Source organism: Pygocentrus nattereri, chromosome 14, assembly GCF_015220715.1.
Source record: "Pygocentrus nattereri isolate fPygNat1 chromosome 14, fPygNat1.pri, whole genome shotgun sequence".
Lineage (NCBI taxonomy): Eukaryota > Metazoa > Chordata > Actinopteri > Characiformes > Serrasalmidae > Pygocentrus > Pygocentrus nattereri.
In genome coordinates, this window is record NC_051224.1 from 23,506,475 (window position 1) to 23,528,084 (window position 21,610).

Consider the following 21,610-nt stretch of genomic DNA (forward strand, 5'->3'; position numbering starts at 1 on the left):
TCTTTAATGGCACATTTAGCAGTTACTCCACAAATTTAAGCTCCCTAGAACAGACCTTTTTAGATTCTTCCAAGTTTGTCACTGGGCAGAATCCCCTTTTCCCATGTTTCCGGAATGTCCCCCAGCTCTCCCCTGGGATGACTTTTTTACTGTGAAAACTGAGGGAATGCTTATTTCAATTTTTTATAATAAGATTTTGTCTTTTAATAAGACAAAGATTTCTGAGGCCAAGACTAAATGGGAAGCGCAGTTGGATCTTGAGTTGGAGGAAAGATGGTGGGCTGTAGTTTGTGCAGTGTGTCCTCTTGTGCAGTGTTAAACATAATGCAACTGAAAGTTATCCATAGAGCTCATCTGTGCAATGCTAAATTAGCACAAATTTATCCTGAGGTTAAGCCAACCTGTCCTTGCAGCGATGAGGACCCCGCGACCCTCTATCATATGTTTTGGTCTTGTCGCAAATTGGGGCGATTCTGGGACTTTGTATAATCTACTAGTTCAACAGTCTTTAATAAATATCTGAGCCTCTGCCCTCTACTAGCTATTTGTAGCATTTATATTGGCACTACTCAGTTGAAGCAACATGGCGCCCCCCGAGGCAGACGTGTTTGCTCGCTCTGCTCAAGAATGCCGGCTTTTTCTTCTCTTTCTGTGCATTAACGCTCTCTTTACAGTGCACAAGTGCCAGGCACTCTTAACTTACGACAGACAAACTCTGCTGGACATCGCAAAAGACAACATGCACAGATTTAGCGGCTTTATTCCACCGGAGCTACAACCCATTGTCCGCTCCCGCAGCCACCACCACCAAAACCAGGAAGACCCAGACCTACCGACCGCGAGTGAGCACTCTGATCCGAGTAGAGTGCTTCAGAGGCGGCGACGCAAGCGAGGCAAGAGGGGAGGGCTGCATGCTAGGCTAAAGGCTCGCGCTAGCCGACCACCAGTGCCTAGCCTCTTGCTAGCTAACGTGCGGTCACTGGAGAACAAGCTGGACGAGCTGAGAGCTAGGATAACATCTCAGCGGGAAACAAGAGAGTGCTGCGCTCTAATCTTTACTGAAACCTGGCTCTCAGACAGAGTACTGGACAGCGCTATCCAGCCAGAGACTCACTCTGTGCATCGCGGAGATCGCACGGCAGCCTCCGGTAAGGCTAAGGGTGGAGGTGTGTGTGTGTTTGTAAACAACGCGTGGTGTAGAGACATACGGACCGTTTACAAGCACTGCTCACCAGACCTGGAGTTTCTGCTCTGTATATATTAATCCGCGGGCTAACTCTGCGGCAGCGCTCGGCAAACTCCATGACGTCATCAGCGCGTTAGAGACGGCTCACCCTGATGCCGTGTTTATCATTGCCGGTGACTTCAACCAGTGCAACTTACGGACTGTATTTCCGAAATACTACCGTGGACGTTCCAACTCGTGACAATAACATCCTGGATCACGTGTACAGTAATGTACGCGGTGCATACAGGGCTGCACCCCGCCCCCACTTTGGACTCTCAGACCACATCTCCTTGTTCATGGCTTACAGACAAAGGCTGAAACAATCACATCCGGTTACCAAAACAGTTCAAGTATGGTCTCCGGAGACTGAGAGCATACTGCAGGACTGTTTTGCTACGACAGACTGGGATGTGTTTAAAGCTGCAGCCACTACGGAGGACTCTTCTGTCAGCATACAGGAATATGCTGAACATGTGTCTGGCTACATCAGCACGTGTGTGGATTACATCGTGCCCACCACACAAGTGAAGAGGTTCCCCAACCAGAAGCCCTGGATTAACAGTCAGGTACGACACATGCTCCATGCTCGCTCTCTTGCATACAGATCAGGCAATGAGACAGAGTACAAAGCTACGAAGTACAGACTGAGGAAAGTCATCACAGCAGCCAAGAGGCAGTACAGAGAGAAACTGGATGGCTTCTACTCCACTGCTGACTCCAGGCAGATGTGGCAAGGCCTCCAACACATTACAGAATACAGGACCATCACCAGCAACATCAGCTCCACAGACAGCCTACCGGACGACCTCATCACCTTCTACACCCGCTTCGAAACCTCCAGCACTAGCACCGGGAGGTTCACACACACACAGCCCACACAACCCCTGTCCCCCCCTCTGTCAGTATCAACAGGCCAGGTCTGCAGAGCTCTGAGAAAGATCAACCCCCGCAAGGCACCAGGACCAGACAAGATTCCTGGGCGGGCCCTCAGAGCATGTGTGAACGAGCTGGCTAATGTACTGACCTCCATTTTCAATCTCTCTCTCAGCCAGAGCATTGTTCCTACCTGCTATAAAAGGACAGTCATTGTCCCCATTCCTAAGAAGAGCCCCCCCACCAGCCTGAATGACTACAGACCAGTAGCACTCACTCCAATCATTATGAAGTGCTTTGAGAGAGTGGTGCTGGCCCACATACAAGACAGTATACCAGACACGCTGGACCCCCTGCAGTACGCCTACCGTCACAACAGATCCACCTCGGACGCAGTCGCTGCTGCCCTTCACTACTCCCTCTCCCACCTGGAAAACAAAGACTCCTACATCAGGATGCTCTTTGTTGACTACAGCTCAGCCTTCAATACGGTCATCCCACACAAACTCACCCACAAACTCTCCACACTCGGCCTGCACCCCACCCTCTGTGACTGGCTTTTGGACTTCCTGACTGGCAGGCCCCAGTCTGTCAGGATCAGCAACAGGACTTCAGCCAGCATCACCACCTACATCGGCACTCCACAGGGCTGCGTCCTCAGCCCTATTCTCTACACCCTCTTCACCCATGACTGTGTCGCCTCCCACAAGGACAACATCATCCTGAAGTTTGCTGACGACACAGCAGTGATAGGACGTATCACTGGTGGAGATGAAGCAGCCTACAGGAGGGAGGTGACCAGACTGGTGTCATGGTGTGATGTTAACAACCTCATCCTCAACACGGACAAGACAAAGGAGCTGATAGTGGACATGAGGAAGGAGAGGAGACCTCATCGGCCACTTTTCATCCGGGAGCTCGAGGTGGAGAGGGTGAGCAGCTTTAAATACCTGGGTGTCCACATCAGTGAAGACCTCACATGGTCACTGAACACCAAGCAGCTAGTCAGAAAGGCTCAACAGCGGCTGTACTTCCTGAGGAGGCTAAGGAGGTTTGGGATGTCTCCGGTGATCCTCAGCAACTTCTACAACTGCGTCATTGAGAGCCTCCTGACCACCTGCATCACCGTGTGGTACGGCAGCTTGACCGTGATGGATCGTAAATGCCTACAGAGAGTGGTGAAGACTGCAGAGAAGATCACCAATTCTCCACTGCACTCTCTGCAGAACATTTACAACCACAGAGTCCAAAGGAAAGCTGCCTCCATCATCAAAGACCCCACCCACCCCCAGCACGGTCTGTTCAAACCTCTGCCCTCAGGCCGGAGGTATAGGAGTATGATGTGCAAGACCTCCAGGCTAAAGAACTCCTTCTTCCCCACCGCAATCAGAGTTCTGAACCAGAAATAACTATTCACACTTCGGTCTGCCAGACTTAGGTACAGACGTGTGATGTGTACCCCACTGGTAAAGAACTCTTTCCTCAGGAATAACCTGCAACTACTGTCACTTTAACTGTAGCACATGTTTACAATCGCACTTTACTACTCATTTCTGCTGCAGATAATCATGTTCCCGGCAAGGCACAGCACTATTTATCCATACCACTGTAATTTATACATTGCACTATTTCTTGATTAATATATATGGTTGTATATATACTCTTTATATTCTTAATGTTATATCTGGCATTCTTAGCGAGGAGCAAAGTAAGCTTTTCATTGTATATAAGGAAATCTGTTTCCTCTGTACATATGACAATAAACACTTTGAACTTGAACTTTGAACTTGAATTCCTGAGAACTGGACTCAGAACAGAGAACTGGTAGTTCGTTCTCCAGCTCCTTACATTAAATTCTCAAACTGTCATTTTTTTATTTTTATTGCGTATAGGTTTTATGGCTCAGTCCAATTGGGTCAGACTCTGAAGATCAGACACATTTGGCAAATGGCATTGGGTTCATTTCTGGCTGATTCCAGGTTGTTTAGCTGTTCTTCTGTTACAACTGCCACTGAAAAGTTGCTCAGTGGTGATGACACTTTGGCAATTTAGTGTCGTCTCATCTTCAGAGCCTGACCAAATCAGCTGTCGGTCAAATATGATCTTAAAAGTGTTTTTTGTTTGTGGCAAAGTAAGAAGTAAAAACGATCAAATGGCTTGAGCATCTACTACAGCTCTCAAAGTCATTGCTTAGCAACGTGTGTCTTAGTGGAGTGATCATGTTTTTGATAAACTTGTGATGTTGTGGTGAAATAACAGCACAGTTAGAACACCTCTCAACCAATCAGCTTATGTAGCTGGAATTTACTGTTGTATAATTCCCTATAAAGCATGCGTCCACTCTTGATGACCACTTTTTTTTTTACTCCAAATTCAAATCAGGCAGATGAAATGTACATATTAAAGACAGAAACAAAACAGCAAACTTAAAAACCACACCATTAAGCATCCTACACTAAAGCATACTGCCACAGCGGGTGTGAAAAATGCTTTTTTTATTTCTATCTCACCTCTGATGACTTAATGCATGGAAGTAAACAGCCCACAGATCACTACCGGCAAGGACAATGCAAATGTTTCTTTAATTCATGTGACTTTTTATATTTGTCTTTGTAAATGGTAAATCCCGTTGTTCTGCCAAAGTATCAGGTATTGTTATTATAGATCCTCCAGGCACATCCTTTGTATCTGGAGCTACAAATTCAAAGTGCATTCACACGAACAATAGATTGCTGCTAAAATAACTCTAAGCTTGATCAAAATAATGGCAGATAGTGGTACCGTTACTGAGCAGTGATAGGAGGAATAAAAGAAGCTGACATTCAGGAAGGATGTAGCGAGCATCCAGATTATAATCAACCGTAACACTGTGACAAACCTGCTTATTCCACTGTGTCACTAGTAAAGTGTCCACCATAAGTCAGGACAGGTGGTTAGATTTTCTCATAATCACATTCAATAAAGGTAAAAGAAAAATGCCCTGAGTCTGGATTTAGATCGATATGTGACTGAAATGTAGACTTTCAGCTTTAGTTTAGAAAAATGTAACATTTAGCAATTACAGACATTTTTAGTCCCTCCATTATACTTATGGGCTTTACTATAGATAGATACAACCTATATTCAATTGAATACACTACAAAGACAAGATATTTAATGTTCAAACAGATAAACCTTATAGTTTTTTTAAATATTCACTCATTTTGAATTTGGTACCTGCAGCACATTCCAAAGAAGTTGGGACAGGGGCAACAAACGACTGGGAAAGTTGAGGAATGCTCAAAAAACACCTGTTTGGAACATTCCACAGGTGAACAGGTTAATTGGAAACTTGTGAAAATTGTGAGTGTCATGATTAGGTATAAAAGGATAATCCCTGAAAGGCTCAGTCATTCACAAGCAAGGATGGGGCGAGGTTCACCACTTTGTGAACAACTGCGTGAGCAAATGGTCCAACAGTTTAAAAACAACATTTCTCAACGTTCAGTTGCAAGGAATTTAGGGATTTCATCATCTACAGTCCATAATATCATCAAAAGATTCAGAGAATCTGGTGAAATCTCTGAAAGTATGCGGCAAGGCAGAAAACCAACATTGAATGCCCGTGACCTTCGATCCCTCAGGCGACACTGCATTAAAAACCGACATCATTTTGTAACGGATATTTACCACATGGTCTCAGGAACACTTCAGAAAACCACTGTCAGTGAACACAGTTCGCCGCTCTGTCTACAAGTACAAGTTAAAACACTGGCATGCAAAGCAAAAGCCAAATATCAACAACACCCAGAAACGCCGCCGGCTTCTCTGGGCCCGAGCTCATCTTAGATGGACTGACGCAGAGTGGAAAAGTGTCCTGTGGTCTGACGAGTCCACATTTCAAATTGTTTTTGGAAATCATGGACGTCGTGTCCTCTGGGCCAAAGAGGAAAAGGAATGTCCAGATTGTTATCAGTGCAAAGCTCAAAAGCCAGCCTCTCTGATGGTATGGGGGTGTGTTAGTGCCCATTACATAAGTAACTTGCACATCTGTGAAGGCACCATTAATGCTGAAAGGTACATACAGGTTTTGGAGCAACATATGCTGCCATCCAAGCAACGTCTTTTTCAGGAACGTCCTGCTTATTTCAGCAAGACAATGCCAAGCCACATTCTGCACGTGTTACAACAGCGTGGCTTCATAGTAAAAGAGTGCGGGTACTAAACTGGCCTGCCTGTAGTCCAGACCTGTCTCCCATTGAAAATGTGTGGCACATTATGAAGCGCAAAATACGACAACAGAGACTCCGGACTGTTGAGCAGCTGAAGTTGTACATCAAGCAAGAATGGGAAAGAATTCCACCTACAAAGATTCAAGAATTAGTGTCCTCAGTTCCCAAACGCTTCTTGAGTGTTGTTTAAAGGAAAGGTGATGTAACACAGTGGTAAACATGCACAACTTCTTTGGAACGTGTTGCAGGCATCAAATTCAAAATGAGTGAATATTTGCAAAAAACAATAAAGTTTATCCGTTTGAACATTAAATATCTTGTCTTTGTAGTGTATTCAATTGAATATATGTTGAAAAGGATTTGCAAATCATTGTATTCTGTTTTTATTTATGTTTTACACAACGTCCCAACTTCATTGGAATTGAGGTTGTAGATAGATAGATAGATCGAACGAACAAACGAATTAACCACAACCTGCATTCAGAACACACCCACAAAACAGTTGATTGTAATAAAAAACAAGGTCACTTGAACAGTGCAGCTACTGAAGATAAACTCCACTCTAAAACCAGCACACATGGGTCTCTACTATGTTCAAATTATTATGATGTTCACAATGTTTTATTGCTATTATTGCTTTTAGCAGTTGCAGTTCTAAAATTGAGACTGCTGCAGCCTCCTCCACTCCCCAATTCAATTATCTAGCCACATTTTTGTTGCCTGTAAGTGCAAATCACCATGTAGACTACTTCTGATCATAATTCTCAGACAGCTCAGTAGCACAGTAACAACAGAAAAATATGTAGCTCTAACTTAACCTTTTAACTGTCACCCCATTTTTGCCTGATCCATCATCCAAAAGCAGCAAAAGCAGCTCTCTTCTCACATACTTTGGGCTACAGCCATGATCTTGGTCTCATCTAAAAGCAAACATTCTCAAAATTTTTCGCAACATTTGTAATGATTGTTTTGAATTACTGGCACAGAGTAACAGAGCCTAGAATGGAGGAGTTCATTTCCTCCTGACTCATAGAGCTCTGAACTGATATTCTGACTTATATATATATATATATATATATATATATATATATGGAAAAATTGTACCAAATATTTTGGTAGAGACAACTTTTTTAAAACACAAAAAAGTACTGAACTGCAGAAAGTATGTGTTTTGGTAGTGACATTCTTAATGTTCCACACTGATATTCAGACTTTGGGACACAGTTACTTCAAAATGATGGAATGTAACTGCTCACTATGTGGCCATGAGAGATGCAGTCTCACTTCCTGCTCTAAAGTGTTTTGGTACTGACATGAAAGCAAGGGACAGCAGTTTTTAAAGAAACTCCTGATTAATCTAAATCTATCAACTTCACATTAAAATAATAATAAAAAAATAATTATAAAGAAAAAACACTGAAAAAAGTGTAAGCATTATTTTCACAAGCGTAACTTTAGGGGTTTGGGTTTGGGACAAACACCTCCCAACAGAAAATATCATATAAATAATGATTTTTTGTATATTTAATATATTACTATCTATATTAATGTCTGAAATTTAAACAGATTCATAACAAAGTCCTTGAAAATATAAAAGGCCTGAAGACTTAACAGTTTTTTTTCCTGTGTAACTGGTGTCTGAATTAACTTGGTAGAATGGGCCATATATAGCGTTTGTTATGCTCCAAAGATTTTTGGAGGTGTTTTTTTTTTTCCACTTATTCAGATGTCAGGTTCCTTCTGCTGAGAGTAAAAAACTATTCACTGTAGCTTTCATTGTTCTATCATTTATGCTTGCTTGGTTTTTGCATCTCTAGAGTAAAATGTAAAGGGGAAGTAACAGAGAAGAGCCTTTTAACACTTTAGTCATGTTTAGTGAGGTATTGCAGTTTGTGTACTATGTGTTTCGGGATTTGGTCTCTTTCCCTGCAGCATGTTGGAAACTACAGGAGCGAACCTGACCAGGAATAAAATAAAACAGATGTTTATCTGTCAAGGGGTAAACTTGTGGAACAGATGTGACAATTAAGTTTAAGAAAATGGTAGGAAATAAATATAAAACTGAGGTACCAAAAACAAAAGGGTTGAAAAACCTGTGTTTCAAGCTAAGAACTGAACTCTTATGATTCTCTGATGAAAATACATGACATGCCCATAGAGCAGAATGGAAACATCGAAAGATAAACAGGAAAATACAAAGCACTCATTATAAAATGAGGAAAAAGCTGAGATAACTGAAATGTTTGAAATAATTTACTTTTGACAGAAATTACAAATCAACTGTGGTGTGTGCCTCCAAGTGTTAAGAGTATAGCATTTACAAAACAGGAAAAGGGTGAAAAGGAACTGAAACTTCATTTCAGCAACCTCTATAAAACTCAGCCATCAGCACTGCAAGAGCAGAACCGCCTGAAGCCAGTGGCGCACACTGGATTAACATCCAACTGAACATGGACCCAAAGACCAGGATGCTCACTTTAATGCTCGGTAAATTCAACTTAAACATTTGTCAATTATTTTTTAGCAATACTGACAGTATTGTTGTATGGCACATATGAAGCTGTATATGCAATAGTTATATTGTTCCATTATGTCTGATCTTACAGTGAAGCATAAATTCTTTTGGAGAGAGAGAAGCAGTCATGCCCACTTGACTGTTTTTTGAAACAAATTGAAAATATATACCTGATCTACTAATGAATTAATGTAAGGAAATGTTTGGATTGTTTGGTTTTGGTATAACATTTCAACTCACCCTTCGTTAGGGTGAACTTGATTATGGAGACAATGAAAAATACATTACAACAACAGCAATGTTATGTATGCCTTGTTCACAGTAATTACCTTGAGATTGGGCATGGGTGTGCCAAGACGCACGGGGCTCATCTCAAGATGAGACACTGCCTTAATAATGAGAGAAATGTTACACAAGATGGTTCTAAATGGTTCAAGGTGTGTGTGTGTGTGTGTGTGTGTGTGTGTGTGTGTGTGTGTGTGTGTGTGTGTGTGTGTGACTGAGTGAGTGAGTAGGAATGCAGGTTTTTATTTTACTTTATTTTCTATTTATTTTATCTTATTCCCTATATGTGAATGTCTGTCCATCTTTTTTTCAAGAGTGTAACCAATGGACAGGAGAATGCGTGTGTTTTATATGCACTCAATAATCCGATAACTGCAGAAAATCAGATTTTGTCAGTACTCCATTCAACACTTTTACATGCACTTGAGTAATAAGCTAATGGGCAAACTCCAGGTCTACATGAGTCAGACAGTAATCAGACTTCTGCTTTACAACCAGCAAATAAACTTACAGAAGAAGACGAGACGTAAACATAACATAAAACTCAAACTTCATACCGAGGCTTTTATTTTAAACACTGTGCCACTTTACCTGAAAATATGAACATACATCACCCACAAGATGAATAATATTTAAATCTTTAATTTAGTGTTTGGTTTCAGTGCCACTCCAAAAGTGTTTGGTTTAAATGGACTGAGAAATCTGATTACTGAGCTAAAATCCAGACTCTTTATCAGATTTTTAGGTCGGAGTATGGTGTTTACATAACCATTTGAATAATCGGTTAACTGCAGAAATCCGATTACGATGGGATTATTGAGTGCATGTATATGCACTTGTCGGTTCATGCTAACAAGTCTTTTTGGTCTTTTTCACTATTTTTGTTTTCTAAATATATGCATGGCAATGTTAATACTAGCTGTTTCATTTATAGTAAATAACACAGGTAAACGCCAAAGGAGGTGGAGAAGGTTAGATAGTTTGAAATCAAGTTTGGGGCACTTCACAGTCTAGTCTAGGTGAGAGAAACTGTGGTAAAATTTTGCAAAAGTTTTGCTCTAAATGATCCTTGCCATTAAAAAGACCCAGGGCTGTCGTCTAACAGCCAGAGCCTAGACATAGTCCTGAGTCTAGGAGACAGTCACCATCATCCCACGTCTTTGAGTTACCACACTTTTACATCAGACATTTTCAATTCTTCTTTGAGTTGATTTGAAGTGATTCTTCAGTTTTTTAAGTTTATTTTCAAGTACGTAAAGTGCTTGTATGTTACTCAGTAATATTCACAGGTCCAGAGAACAGTGTCCAGTTACTATGGTCTCGCCACAACTTCCCTCTGAATGTGCCACGATGATGCTTTTTAACTTGCTGTGCAGCAGTATGCACTTTCTATGTGAAATCAGCTTGTTGGCTTAGAGGTTTCATCTTGCTGATGTTTTTAAAAAGGAAGAACTCCAATCCCTTCATGTCTTCAGCTGTCAACTTTGAGTTGGACATCCCCAACATCCTTCTTACTGTCTGTAGGTACAAACTGGGCTTCATTTGGTTCACTTCAAATGGTTCTGTACAGAAACATGAACACTCAAAGAACTACCTGCATACTGGTTCTTTGCATGGTGAAATGGTTCTACAGAATGTGTTGTATATTGTTCTTTGTGGAACCTTTTTGAAAAGGGTTCTTTTATTGTTACAAGCTTGACATCATAAACAATAGCAGAACCCTTTTTGGTGCTGTACAGAACCATATTGCTGCTGTCAGAAGAAAATCTTCTCTTGTTTTTTTAGTTTTTGACATATTTTAAAAACACCTGTTGTTACATTGTGTGTAAATTTCATGATGAATGGACCAAAAGAAACAGCCCAAAATGACTTGGGGGGGAAAAAAAGTCTGGCATTTACATTAAAAGTAAAGTAGGTTTTTTCCTTTTCCTGAAAAGTTCATTTTGGAGAGGTTATCTTCTGGCAACAGTGATATACAACACAGTCTCCATTAATCTTAAGAACTATTTCACCATGCAAGAAAACCCTTTATTCAACCAATTGTTTTTTAACTGGTTTTGGTTCTATATAGAACCACTGTCTTTCCAAAGAACCTCCAAATAAGCATCTTTTTAAGGGAAAGGGTTGTCTTCCCAATTGTTATTATTATTTTTTTTTTGGTCAAGAATTTATTGATTTTAGCAGTGTCAAAGTCATTTGACCTTTTTCCCATTTCTCTATAATCAGTCTAATTTCTTCATGTTTGCATTGACCAAAAGCAGAATTTTGATGACACAGTACCACAAGCTTTTTATTATTTCTATGTATTTTTCATTTATTTGTAATTAACAATCAACAATTCATGCAACCTCTTTGAACAATTCAGACCTTCCTCACATTGAGGTAGCTGATTTATGCATTAGAAAAGGTGATTAGCAAAATCTTCCACAGAAATAATCCTACAGCTGCTATTAGGATTATTATTAGGACTTTATTAGTTGGTTTAACAAAAGCAATGTGTTCTTTGTTTCAGTAGCCAGTGCTCTCAGTGCTTCACTATTAACTGGTAAGTGACCTTTCAGTGAATAACAGTATGAATATGTATGCAGTGAATACAATGAAGACTGATCACTTAATGTGACTTCAACTTGTACCACCATAGCATCACATAGTACTGAAGGTCCAGACAGCATGTCAAATTAGGACTGAAAGCAAGCAAGACTATAGGACTAATCTAATTTTGGCTAATAAAATTGTGGTATTTTTGCTCTAGATGGTTTAAATATAAGGCTTGTCGATGGTGATGGTGTCTGCTCTGGTAGAGTGGAGGTCTATTATAACGGCCAGTGGGGAACAGTATGTGATGATAGCTGGGACGACAAAGATGCTGCGGTGGTGTGCAGAGAGATGGGATGTGGCAGAGCAGATAGAGCCACAGAAAGTGCCCACTTTGGTCAGGGACATGACCCAATATGGATGGATGATGTGTATTGTTCCGGACGTGAAAGCTCCATCACAGCATGCAGGCATAATGGATGGGGTAAACACAACTGTAAACATAATGAAGATGCTGGTGTTGTGTGCTCAGGTAAGAAAACCAAATTTTCGTGTCAAATCACATAATATTATAAGTAGTAGGAGGCACACAGATTCATCCGTTATACCAGTTAAAATTCTTCCTCAGTTATGGGTTTTGTTTGGACCATTTGACCAGTGCGCCACAAATGTACCAACTTAAATGTTGCAGCCGTTATATTCAAGTGCCTGTACAAGAGCCTGCATTTCACTGCTGCAACAGTTTAGATGGAAAGACAAGTTAGTATATAAAGGCAACTGTAACCTTGCAGAAATTCAGATATGCCTTAACATTTAGCACTTTTTGCCAGTAAGCAATACTGACATCTGTGTACCATTCAGTTCTAATTTTACAAATAAAAAAATATTTCAGATTGACTTGAAAAATGGTTCTTATGAAAAAACAAAGAATAAAAAAGTTAACATATGAACATTGGTTTATTTATAAATACACACATACTTGAATATATACTGAAACTTTGGTTCGTTTTTTTCTGTTTTGTCCTGGCTCTGATTTTTTACCTACACATCAGTCAGACTCATCTAAAATATAACTGGGTGGAATGTGTTTACAACCCCTTTTCCAAAAAAAGTCATGACACTGAGCACAAGGTAAATAAAAATAGAATGCAATGTTATGCAAATCATTTAAAGCACATATTTAAAGGAAAAAAACTACAAAGGCAACAAATCAAATGCTGAAACTGAGAAATTTTGTTTTTTATAAAAATATTTTTTAATGTGATATATACTACTGTCAATGAAATGTAGTGTTTAAATGATCCGCACATCACTGCATTTTGTTTTTATTTACATTTTGTAAAGCGTTCCAATTTTTTGGGAAATGGGGTTGTATTTGACTGATATGGTATGACATATCATAATTTTGAAATACAGTCATCAATTTTAAATACTGCAGCGTACCTTACTGTTATTCTGCCCAACCCTAACCAAAACATCAGAAACATTAATTAGACCATCTTGTAGATTTTGGCCATACCACCCACTACTACTATAAATTGTGAACATGTAGTGGTCAGTGCAAAGTCTGAAGGACAAGGGAAAATGTATATGTCAACACTAGGCTACTCTAGTAGTAACCACAGAGGCGTACATTGGGAAGACAGCTTTGTGTTTCTGTACCGTATTGGAGACTTTCTTATACGACTTTATGAAATTATATATATAATTGCATAGCTCCATAATGTGTTATATTTATATTAAAATTACATTTTGGAGTAATATTTTGGTTTGAGGCTGCAGCTGTGCTTACATTGCATTTTGTGTTCTTATCATGCAGCTGTAAAAATTCACAGTAGTCATTTATTCTCTGGCATTATATATTTCATCCGAACTGTAGCTTTACGTACTTGTTCAATCGTGTTTATAACTGCTTTCCTTGACCAGTAAAGAATGTCTACTTGTTTAACTGTAAAGCAAGCTACAAAGCACCCAGGTTAATAAAGTTAAAAATACTTTTTATGTTAAACTGTGTATTATGAAGTTATATAACATTACATTCTGAATTCTTTTTGATCTTCACATGATCAATTTATATTTACATCTATTTCTAAGTGGTAAATACACTCAAATAGATTTTTTTCCCCATATGATAAATCAGGTCCTGATGAGATCAGGCTGGTGAATGGTAAGAGTCGCTGTTGTGGCAGAGTAGAGATCAAACACAACGGCTGGTGGGGAACAGTGTGTGATGATGACTGGGACATCAATGATGCAGCGGTGGTTTGCAGACAGATGGGATGTGGCAAAGCAGTCAGCGCACACAGCGATGCCCATTTTGGTCAGGGAAGTGAACCAACATGGCTGGATGATGTTGGATGTAGAGGAACTGAGAATTACTTAACTCAGTGTTCACACAGAGGATTTGGAAAGGAGGACTGTGGACATCAAGAAGATGCTGGAGTTGTTTGCTCAAGTAAGTAATAATTTTAACAGCAGTTTACTCTTTAAATGCATTTACAACATTACTGATCATATTCCTTTAACAGATGTCCTACAGAGTCCCTCACTCACCCTGACCTCATCACCCTCTGCTGTCTCGCCTGGGGAAGCTGTTCAGTTCAAATGTGCCTTGACCAACCCAACCTGCATCTCTGCAAACTTCCGTTTGTACAGCAATGGCAGAGCAGTAAAATCCCAAACATCCGAATCTTCAACAACATTTGTTTTGACTGTGGATTCCTCACATCAGGGTCAGTACAGCTGTGACTATTCATACCAGGGAAGTAGCTCCATCACATCCTCCAGAAGCAACTCCATTGACATTACTGTGGGTGAGTGCATAGATAACATAAAAATATGTTCACTTTAACAATAATAATGCGATCATTTGAAACCAATTCGCAAATTCTATCCTAATTTAAAGGAATTACTCAAGGCTATTTTGAAAATGTGACTTTAAAATATGTGTTTGGCATGAATGCTGGTATACACTATGTCCGGTGATGTTAGCATAGTACTATCACTCATTAATCTAACTTAGACATTCTTTCCAGAATTCTTAATAAACTCAGAACTGTACATTTCTCACCATGTGTGTAGGGGGATGTTTTTTATTAGTGTCTGCTAACCGAAGGCTCTAATGTCTGCAGGTGTTGTGAAGAATGTCAAAGGGCTTTTCAAGTTTGTCATCACTTTTGCTCGGTCAGTTGCAGGCAAATCAAGTGGTCTTTATTGTCATTCCTCACCATCACTTGCATACATTGGAACAAAATGTTGTTCTTCAGGCCCAAAATGCAAAACAGCAGTGTATTACACATGACCACACTGAGTGCCGACACACACACACAAAATGCACAAAGGACAGGACAATAAAAACACAGAACAATAAATATACATGGCAAATACACATGATGCCAACTAGACAGGATAACAAAACAATTTACACAAGTGGGTGGGTGTCAAAACATAATTTGAGTGGAGAAACTAGTGCAACAATTGTCAATTTTACAGTGTACAGAAAGACTGAGGTCCCATAGCAGCATTTTTTTTATTAAATTGCAGGTGTGCAATGATGGTTTAGGAATGTGTTTTCTGGTGTGCAGAGGAGGTAAAGAGGTATGTTGTCAGTCAGTGGTGGATGATGGAAAGAGTCAGTGCATTCAGTAATCTGACTGCTTCAGGAAAGAAGCTGTTCCAGAGACTGGAGGTGGTGGAACGATTGCTCTGGGACCACCTGTCAGACTGAAAAATGGTCAAGAGTTTATGAAAGGAGTGGGTGAAGGCGTCCACAATGCTGGTGACCTTGTGAATGTGGTAGGATGCGTCGATGCTGTGTAGAGCCTCAGTGATCTTCTAAGCTGTGCAGTTCCCTTATCATATAGGCCAATCTTTATCATCTCCCTGTAGAATGTATTAAGTATGGAAGGGTGGAGGTTTGCTCTTTTCATCCTCTACAGGAACTGAAGTCATTGCTGGATGTTCTTGAATAGGTGGGTGGGGTTGAGAGCCCAGGTGAGGTTGTTAGTGATGTTCACACAAACGAACCTGGAGCTTTTGACTGTCTCCACAGTTGAACCATTGGTGTGCAGTGGACAGAGATCATTGCTGTTCACCTGGAATCAACAGTCATTCCTTTTGTTTTACCAATATATTTGTTTTATTACATTTACATTTGTGGAATTTGGTTGATGCTCTTATCCAGAGCGACTAACAATTTGATCATTGTACACAGGTAGGCCAAGGTAGTGTTATGAGTTTTGCCTTATTGGTATAGTGTAGGGAGGTTGCCCTGGTGGGGGATTGAACCCCAATCTACAGTATAGAAGGCAGAGGTGTTAACCACCACACTATACCAACCGTATTAGATAGATTAGTTGTCAAAATGGTCAAGATTAGCTAAGAGTCCCAAACTTTGCTCAGAGAGAAATTTTCCCAAAGACATAGATCTTTGGTCTAGGTCCCAACCCTAGTTCTGGAGAGCCTGGAATACACCAATTTCAACGCAGGAGGGGCTTGTAAATTAGACAGTACAACTGAATTATAAGAGCCTGTAACATGAATAATGCACTATACAAAACTGCAATTAATATTTGAAGAAAAATAAAACAAATTAGTGTTTACAGTAACAAGGCCCATCCACATGATGGCGAAAAGATATTTTTGGGAAAATGCTGTTCTCACTGAGTATATATATATAGCATATATAAATAGCAAACAGCATGAACTTTAATAATAGCTTTGAAAGACAATAGTGATGCACAGTAAGTAGTGGCATCAAATAAATATACCACAAACCATTTCAGGACTCTAGAGCTCTGTTCACACCGCAGGTAAAAGTGAGCCAAATTCAATCTTTTTCTTTATATGTGACACAGATGTTACAAAAAAAACACACTGAATCTGACATGTTCAATTCTGACTTGAGACTCTTTCATATGTGGTACTGAATTAATTTCCATATGCAATCTGTGACAATGCGACTCAGCCTGAACAGCCTGATCGGATTTCCTGTGACTTTTACGCCAATCCAACTCAACATTCGTCATCATTTTTGCTGAGACTCATAAACATTTAGGTTGATGTTTTTTGTACCAAAAAATTAGAAGAGATGTATCCAGAACCCTCTGTGCTCTTCAAAAGAGATTATGAAAGAAATGGCCAACTGCGGCTGTAGGAGAACAAGGCTGCAGCGTCAAAGAACAGTTCAAAGTCTGAAAGCAAAGTTTAAAGAATTCAAGGATGTGAACCAAAGAAGTGACCGCTGCCTTTTTAGAGCTCTAACACTTTCTGGGTGATGAGCCCAAGTGTCAGTCAGTGAAGCTGGCTCCTCTGATGCTGGTGAAGATAAAGCTGATCCTCCAGGAGTGATTGGTGTTCGTTGACAGTCGTGATTGTTTACCTCTGGATGAGCCGTGTGAAGCAATGCTCTTTTCTTTTGCACATGCGGGTCAGTTTAGGAGCTGATCTTTTCAAACCGATGTCACATTTGAAAGATTACTTTTGAAAGATACTATAAGCAGCAAAACAACACAATCGGATTTGGTGAGAAAATCAGTTTGAGCCACTTTTCCCAGTTGTGTAAACGTAGCCTATTAATACACATGACTAAATTCATGTCTCAGCTCTTAGCAGCATCACCTACATTAATTATAGTCTTGTGTCCAAATGAAAGATGACATCATACTAGATCCACATCATACTGCATTTACTGAATTACACACTTGTTCTTTTATTTTTATGAATATTAAGCTTCAGCTGACATGCTATCCTGCCCCTGATTTAGTGAAGAATTACCAGATATAAAGGTAAAGGAAAATGTTTTTTTACCAGAATATAAGAACGTATTACCAGCACAAGTTTTTTTTTTTTACAATCTAATTAAGAGTCTTGCCTCATATTCTTGAATCTTATAAGAATTAGTCTTCAGTCTTCAGTTTATCAATGCTTACAGTCAGCAATTACCAATTGTGCACTTTGTTATTCCCAGAAATGAGAGTGTAGCTGTCACTACATGTTTGCATCATGGTTTACAGTTACTCAATGAGCTTTTCTGGTTTCTGTGTAACACATTTGTAAAGGGCATCTGCTTTCAAAATAATGAATGCAAACCACTTAAGTGAACTGCAAAAAATTCTCACGGTCAAATATTTCCTTTTCCAGTAATTTTACAAACTCCACGCATCTCTCTCAGTCCCACCAAGGAGGTCACATGGGGACGGAAGGTTGACATCACCTGCTCTGTAGAAACCCAGTTCACAGGTGGATCCTTCACTCTGATACAGAACTCTGGGTCATTTAGAGAGACCAAGAGTGGAACCTCTGTCACCTTCAGTTTACCAAAAGTGGACTTTGTTCATGAGGGGTCTTACTACTGCCAGTACCAGACCAGAGTGTCCAGTCGTGATTTCAGTTCTCCACAGAGCAGCTCTGTTCATTTCTCTGTTGTAGGTAAGACAATTCTGTACAGTATTTTGAGTTAAAGCTTGGCTGATACTTTGCATGTTTTGATGTGTCATTTTAGTGTTTAGTCATTGAGGAGTCTTCAGTTTTCAAGTCCAGAAAGCATGGTATGCTTCTGCTATGCTTGTACCTTCAAAGAACAAGGAAATATCTTTTAATAATTCCCTGATTGGTTACGCATTAAAGTATTATGGATCCAATATCAACAAAATGATAACCACTCAAGAAAATCCTTTGGCATTAGAGGACATTAGCATTATTGCAATGGCAGCTACTTGCAAAGCAAATTAAGAAAATGACAAACGGCTTTTAATTCATTACTATATATTTTACACAAAAAGACATTTATGTAGTTGTCATTAACAAGCAGGTTTGGTGGGCCTCTGTTGTGACAATACTATTACTCACTACTGCTGATGCAGTTTTAAGTTCCCTTTCATATTCCCGTCTGGTATAGAATCTCCCTTAAATATATGAATACCCACTGTAATTCACTTGGCAGGGAACTATTAGGGCAGTTGGAATGTACCTTAACGGCATGACCTACACATTTTCCAAAAGTGGGCTTTGCTCAGGACAAACCAGAGTGATTTTTCCACAAAGTAGTTCTGTTGCTTTGTTGTGGCAAACACTATGTTTGGAGTTTTTGTGTTGAAGCCTGTCTGCTATTTTACAGTTTTTAAAAGTTTTTTTCTCTTTACAGTGAACTTGTTGCAGCCCAATATTTCCTTCAGTGGTCCTGATGGAAGGATCTATTGGGGAACTCAGTGGCAAGAGGCGACCAGGGGCTACAGCTTCTCCATCATCTGCTCCACCAAACCACAGTATCCAGGAGGCTCTTTCCACTTGGAGTTCAGTGGATCCAGTATCACCAGAACTCAGTCAGCTGTTAACCACTCAACTACCTTCTTCTTTCCTGAGGCAGATTTTATCCACCAGGGAAATTACAGCTGTGTTTATGAAGTAAACGTGTCTTCACGCACATTTAGCTCTTCTACCACTGAACTCTTGGCTGTCTCTGTGAAAGGTACAGTAACAGGCACCAGTCTTTGTTTGCTCCTTTGGTCACTTTAAAGAAAATCTTAATGATGATTTCTCTCACAGCATCACTGGCTCTCTTCATCGGTTTTGGAGTGGCAGCAGGACTGTTACTCATATTAGTGCCAGTCATCATTTTCTTCACAAGAAAATGCACAAAGCAAAAGGACCAGATGGCTGTTAAAATGGATCACAGACTTTGTGAGTACTTTTTGTTTTGAATCAAGTCGTATTTTCATTATGTTCATAAAACAATGTTTTTAAAACTGAACTGAGGATCTCTGCTGTTGACTCAAATAACAAGTTCTTGGTGCAGATAAATTTGCTGCCTCATTAACAAATAAAATTTTTCATGTTCTAATGAGTTCATTTTTTCACACAATTCTTCTGTAGGTGCCGAAAACACATACAGGATTACTGGAGGCAAGAATGAAATGGATCATTTTGATGATGACGACTCTGAAGATTACGAAAACGCAGAAACAATTTTTTGCCAGAAAGAAGACTCAGATGATTCTAGTGAGGACTATGTTAATATAGAGGATGAAATGGAGAATATCGGACTGGGCAATGGCTATGCAGGTGAATACATTTATATAAATTGCGCAGGATAGTGTAGCAAATTAAATAATTAACAATCAAATACCATCCTAAAAGAAAGAGAAACTAAGGTTGTATCTCAATTTACACACTAGTCCAGTATGTAGTGAATAAGTACTTAGGGAATATGAATTCAGGTACTGGCCATGTCCCTGATAGTAGGAACTTTGGGGCACTGATGACTCAAGAAAGTGTGGCACAGATGCCAAGATACTGATTTCTTGGGCAGTACCCTAACTACTGAACTAGGGACCTGTTTAATACCTTAAAGCATATGTATATAACATTTAAACTATATTTAGAAAAAAGCTGCAGTAATATTTGATCAATGTCATTTTTCACTTTTCACAAAGCGTATTTTCATGATTCTATAGGTGTCAAAACCTCATGGGGGATTACCTACACAGGGAACAAGTTTGACGACGACGATGATGATGATGATGATTATGAAAATATAGAAGTCGCTGTCCACCAGAGAGAGGATTCAGATATCTCTGATGAGGACTACGTTGACATAGATATGGATACACAGAAAATGTCTGAGGATGACTTGTAACCACTAGCGTAGAGTCCACTAATAGTTTTGCTACAAAGACATTTGATAAGGGAGGGTATCACCTGGGACCGTGTATACGTTGCGCGGTGTATGGCAATTAAACAGCAAGTTAGGCTGACTTACAGCAGTCTCCTGAGGCTGAAAGGCATACAAGATGATTTAATGTACAATAGGACATATGTTAATTGAACAAACCAAAGTAATTTCCAGCTCCCAATCCACACCATCAAACAGTCACCGAGTGAGTGACCATTACCCAACACAAATAAAGTCCGTAGGCTGTTTTGTAGCTTTTAGTCAATAAGTTGGTGGTAACACAGCTCACATAGAAGGTCTCTTCAGTAGTAGTCTTGCGATGGAGAAGCAGAAGGTGGCCAGTGAGGCGGCTAATAGTGAGGTTGAGTGAAGCAGGAATGATGTACCAAGAGACCTAAGAAGTCCCAGCTTCAGCCACCTAAAACCGTCTAGGGCATATGAAGTCTCCTTAACAGGCAGCAAACCCACGGTTTCCTGTTAAGGAGACAATCCGCATGGAGGATGTGCCACCTGCACACAATATCCTCCCTGTCACCTGCTTGGCTTCTTCTATTCATACACACCCCAAGGGAGCCTCTCTACTGACCCCATGAGGATGGGAAGAGGAACTACAGCAAAATATATCTAGAGCCCTACTGACAGATAACCAGTTTGGTTACAGACTATGAGGATTAACAAATTTATTCAAACATGGATTAGGATGTTAAAAACTATTTACTTATCCAGTGTCACTTTAATCCAAACTTATTTTAAATTAATAAAAAATAATCAATGGTAAGTCATCAGTCATCCTTCACCATTTAACTTGAGTTTGAAGTGAGCTACTGCAAAGCATGAATGTACTTGTTTTTGTACTTATGTTCACTGCCACTTTTAGGTGAGCCCAGATACCTCCTATTTCTCCTGTTATATCAAAACAACAACAAGTGCTCATGAGCGAATCCTCAATGAAGGGGAGTGAACAGAGCTAAACAGCTAAAAATGAAATACATGTTTCTAACCATTCATGACAGAACATCTTTTAATTTTGGAAAGTAGAATGAAGTATTCCATTAAAAACATCAAAGATTGGTTAGCATTACTGCTACTGAGCAGCGATTGGTTAGCATTACTGCTACTGAGCAGCGATTGATTAGCATTACTGCTACTGAGTGCTGATCGGTTAGCATTACTGCTACTGAGTGCTGACTGGTTAGCTCTAGGACAGGTGTCCCCAGTCCCAGTCTTGGAGATCATCATCACTTTTATTTATGTAGCGCCTTTCCCATGCCCAAGAACGCTTTACAATCAAA

At 40.0% G+C, this 21,610-nt stretch overlaps 1 protein-coding gene across 1 annotated transcript; it reads left to right on the forward strand.

Annotated features, from left to right (window-relative positions):
* Positions 1–583: 583 nt before the first annotated feature.
* Positions 584–21,096, forward strand: LOC108414208. The gene is made up of 14 exons (XM_037544914.1): positions 584–1,148; positions 1,288–1,423; positions 1,536–2,459; positions 2,682–2,794; positions 8,695–8,799; positions 11,625–11,657; positions 11,865–12,179; positions 13,788–14,102; positions 14,176–14,460; positions 17,789–18,076; positions 18,792–19,115; positions 19,193–19,327; positions 19,520–19,708; positions 20,101–21,096. Exons 1-14 carry the CDS (start codon positions 584–586, stop codon positions 20,280–20,282), a joined length of 3,909 nt encoding a protein of 1,302 aa, XP_037400811.1. The 3' UTR covers positions 20,283–21,096.
* Positions 21,097–21,610: the final 514 nt, after the last annotated feature.

Coding starts and splice junctions, on each gene's coding strand:
- LOC108414208 (XM_037544914.1), top strand. CDS start 584: ATGGCGCCCCCCGAGGCAGACGTGTTTGCTCGCTCTGCTCAAGAATGC. Junction 8,800..11,624: donor GATGCTCACTTTAATGCTCG/GTAAATTCAACT, acceptor TCTTTGTTTCAG/TAGCCAGTGCTCTCAGTGCT. Junction 19,709..20,100: donor ACTGGGCAATGGCTATGCAG/GTGAATACATTT, acceptor ATGATTCTATAG/GTGTCAAAACCTCATGGGGG.